Source organism: Photinus pyralis, unplaced genomic scaffold (assembly GCF_008802855.1).
Source record: "Photinus pyralis isolate 1611_PpyrPB1 unplaced genomic scaffold, Ppyr1.3 Ppyr1.4_LG5, whole genome shotgun sequence".
NCBI classification, from domain to species: domain Eukaryota; kingdom Metazoa; phylum Arthropoda; class Insecta; order Coleoptera; family Lampyridae; genus Photinus; species Photinus pyralis.
In genome coordinates, this window is record NW_022170596.1 from 19,032,227 (window position 1) to 19,036,764 (window position 4,538).

Genomic DNA, 4,538 nt, shown 5'->3' on the forward strand with positions numbered 1-4,538 from the left:
CCTGTTCACCAACTCGTCACTATCGGCTCGCATGCTGCAACGCCCAGCGATAGCTCCAGACGTGCCCTGACGCTCCTCAGGTAGCGGCATTTTTCCGAGGCTTTGTTTAAACTCCATTTTCATAAGAATATGGGGTGACTAGGAACACGTGAAGGCGTCACTCTTCAAGATATTCGCGTAAGCAAATATCCACCTGCGTGTTGTGTATAATGTAGGAAAGTAGGGAACATGGGCGTGGGAGTTGGAAAGTAAAGTGGGTAGGTAAGTACTAAAGGTGGTTGGACTTGTCACCTTTAGTGCCCATTGATCGCCTTTTACGATCTCTATGGTGAGAGTGGGCCTATTCTATCCCCGAACCCACAGAGGGTATTATTATTATTATTATTATTATTATTATTTCAAAGGTTTTTCTTTGTTTGTTAATTTGTGTTGTTGCTACTTTCCCAGCAAACATCAAATTTTCTTTTTAGTTACAAAAAGCATAAAAACATGTTTCGTTGCTTTCAACACGATTATGCTGTATTATGTACATACTTACTTTAACTGGAGCATACATTTTAGGTTTCAGTTTTCTTTTATTTAGAAAGGTGCCATGGGTGCTATTTAAATCATAAATATAAAATCCTGCAGTATCTTTTTCAGTTGCTACAGCCCTATATTGTAAAACGGCATGATACCTAAAAGACTACCACAGTTAAAACAGAAGGGATCAGCCAACGCTACCCGTGCACAATACCTGGAAATTGTAGGATGAGCCATATAGATGTCGCAATTAACAGATCTGCCAAACACCCAGAATGGTTTTTTCATCAGATTAATTTGTTCAACTATGACACCTGATTTCAAAACTTCAAAAGTATAATCTTTGTCTGATTGTTGCGGTAAACCAGACCAAGATGGTTCTTTGTAAGGAAGTGCCTGGGCATTTTCACATAATTGTTCGGCAGGCGATTTTAACGGTTTTGCTAAAAAAAATGCCACATATTAACATTTGATACATTATTTTTAAAATTTTGGTATGTGCAAAATGTTGACAATGTCTAAGACATGTTAGTAATGTTTTAGACATGTCTGTAAATGTAAATTTGGTTTACACTTAGGTATACAGAGTGGACCAAACTAGACGCTGTCTTATGTTTTCGTCAATGATGGAAAAATACTGACCAGTTTCTCTCAGGTTCAATTTTAATGAGAAGGTGATCTTATCTTCAAGGCATTAAGTTACTCTGCGCAATCGTTGACACGCCCTGTACATCCTTATCTTGGACACAGTATATAATTAGGTATATAAAAAATATAGGTTGTGATACTCAATCAGCAGGGAAAAGAATGCAAAAAATTTATCATAATGTATATAAGATATACAGGATGTTACATTTAAAAAATACCATAACTTTAGGTCAAATCTCAGAGAGTGGTCCACTGGATTCTACGTACAAAATTTAAAGTAGGTCGTTTTTACCTTTTTTCCTTTTTTCCCAAAAAGTCAAACTTTTCGTTTTCACCCTGTACGACAGAAACAACCATAGCTTGCATGACTCTGTTTATGGTATTAAAACTTTCACAAAAAAGTGGCACAGGGTATCTAACTTTAAAAACAGCTGAGATACACTGCAGTTTCAACCAAAATAGGATGCATGGATTACTTTGAAACCTTACCTTGAAACTGGATTTCACTCATCCTTTACTAACGCCATCAACTTGTTCTACCCCAAAAACTGCTTTAAGAAAGTTGTTTTAGCAATCAAAGACTTCACAATTTGAGAAACACCCCCTAATAAGTTGCTGTTTGCTCCAGTAACTTGGGCATGGGAGACACTTGTCAGCATTTTCACGCAAATTTCCATAGGCAAGCATAGACTTCAATCTAATCTGTATACCTACCAATATAAACGGAAAAAAATTTTCCTCAGTGTCGTGACAATTATTCTCGCAATTACTTTTGTACCAACATTTCAAATATTGACAGTGAGAAAATGTAGCTTAATAAATTGAATGAACAGAGTAGTAATTGCTATGAATGCCGAGAGGCAGACAAAGTAATCATAATGACACATACAGTCCGTCCGTTAAGAAATGGCACAACAGCACTCCTCTACATTTAAATTTATTCAAAGCACGCGACTGCATATTTCCAGTGGCGACGTGAGATATAGTCGAGGACCCAGTTTATTAGGTAGGTATATTAACTACCGGTACGCGTCAACTCGCCAAGGGCGACTCGCCACCGACTGATTCGCCAACGGGACAACTCGCCAACGGGACAACGCGACAACTCGCCAACGGACGACTCGCCACTGCGACAACTCGCCAACGAAATATTTTTCCCTGTTTAATGTGTCATTCAAATAACGATGTGATTGCCAAATTTTCTGTTCAAATAATAATTTTCAGAAGATGTCGTTATATCAAAATGCAGTAGAAGCAGGTACATATAGGCGGTTGGGTCTTCATTCAAATATTGACTACAATTTTTCGATAAACTTTTTTATAAGATTAGGGAAATTGACTTGCATTTGTGAGATGCATTTGTATGACACATTAAACAGGGAAAAATATTTCGTTGGCGAGTTGTCGCAGTGGCAAGTCGTCCGTTGGCGAGTTGTCCCGTTGGCGAGTTGTCGCGTTGGCGAGTTGTCCCGTTGGCGAGTCAGTCGGTGGCGAGTGGTCCGGTGGCGAGTTGACCGTGTCCCATTAACTACTCTGAATTTTTCCAATACAGTGCAACCTCTTTACTTATGCTAATCCAGATGCACCAATCTCACAATGATATTGTATGTACGTAAATATACATATTTGTTTGTTTAAAAGTTTTCTTTACAATTACATGCCCATACATCTGTATTTTACGCAGTATTTTACCTATGCAGATGAATGTTCAGTTGTTATATATTTTTTCATGAGAATTTGTGCTGTTTTTAAATATAAAATTATTTGAACACATAAAATAAACGTGTCCAAGTTGTTAACATACATTCACGCAGTATAGCATACTATTAAGCAATCTGGATAATTCACTAATTCGGGCACATCTCTTGCATTTAATTGTCCAGTTTAAAGAGATAACACTGTATTAGAAAGCTGACCGCACAATTCACCTGCGCGACACGAGGCAAACTCTTAATCGGCAGACTGTATTGGAAATTATACATTACAGGACGGCTCAATTTAAATGAGAAATGAAAAAAGGTAGATTAATGAAATCACCCAGTAACGAAAACTTTTGAAATTATATACTTACAAGTAGGCTCTGGACTTTGCTCGGGATCTACTAATTGTTCACTTAGAGAGTTTTCAATTGTTTCTAAAGCAGGTTCGCTACTCTGTACTTTAATTTCACATTTGTCGGTAGTGTTGGGTGAAGCTGTATTAGAAGTCAACATTTTTCTAGGTAAACGTCCAATTTTACCTATTAAAATTGGTTTCTTAAATGTAGTCTTATTTGTTTCTACGCCCTGCGAACTTTCAGTTTCTGCTTTTGCCTCCATTTTACCAAATATATCACTGTCTGGAATGGAAAAGAGATAGTAACAACAAAAATGCAGATTTACAATCTTGATGTTGTTAATTGCCGTTCATCATTAGTTAATATAATGGTATGGGATATATCAGAACCGTAACTGCAACAGTGACAAAGAAAAAGCCAAATAGGCTATAGGTACTCTTCGCCTACATGCTAATGGAAATAGTAGTGTGATTTAATTATAAGAAAATTGCAATAGCTGTCTTAAAAAATACCTTCTAGTAAAAACAATGGTTTTTGGTTCTTCTCTTAGTTGATCATTGTAATTAACATCTTCAAATCAAGAAATTTAGAAACAGAAACGTCTGTAAAAATGTAAACACCTTCGAAGGTTTGGAGAATCGTAAAACTAAAACATAACCATATTATGATACATAACCTCAAAACTGAAAAGTCAAAGAAAAAATTATTGCTTGGTTGCCACATTTCGCCAAAATTCCTGTTTCATTTTGATGATCGTGATTCGACAAATGATTGGACCCAGGCAGTCGTAGTCTTGTCATTTCACAAAACGACTGTGACACAATTGTACTTTTTAGGGCTAATAAGCGATTTGAGATCGATAAATGGTATCCCGTATCGATCTAGAAGGGGATGGGAAACTACCCCATACGTCAAATTGTTCACGTTTCACTACATTATTAGGCCTCGAACTAGGCTTTTGGTGAAATGACGGATTTGACTAAAAGACTACGATATATATATATATATATGTTATTCTCAATATAGCCGAAATCGGACAGTGAGCCTAATGAATAAAAATCAAGCAATTACTTCAAGCAATTGCTTCTTAGCAAAAGCAATTGCTTGACTAGCAAAAGCTATAAGGAAAAGCAATTATTGCTAGATCTTGCTATGAATAAAATTTTGAAGCAAATGCTGCTTTTCTTACACTTCTCTAGGAATTGCTTATTCAATGCAAAGTTCAGACGTATTTTATCCACTCTTTCAGATTATTTTGTGCCGATTCATCGCGATTCATTTCGGCCCCGAATGTGCACTATAGGTAGGTGAA

At 36.7% G+C, this 4,538-nt stretch overlaps 1 protein-coding gene across 1 annotated transcript; it reads right to left on the bottom strand.

Annotated features, from left to right (window-relative positions):
* Nucleotides 1-434: 434 nt before the first annotated feature.
* LOC116171724 (kanadaptin-like) lies at nt 435-3,891 on the bottom strand. The gene is made up of 4 exons (XM_031488705.1): nt 3,739-3,891; nt 3,242-3,508; nt 737-965; nt 435-677 (listed from the first exon to the last, which is right to left on the bottom strand). Exons 2-4 carry the CDS (start codon nt 3,486-3,488, stop codon nt 467-469), a joined length of 687 nt encoding a protein of 228 aa, XP_031344565.1. The 5' UTR covers nt 3,489-3,508; nt 3,739-3,891; the 3' UTR covers nt 435-466.
* Between the last annotated feature and the right edge of the window lie 647 nt (nt 3,892-4,538).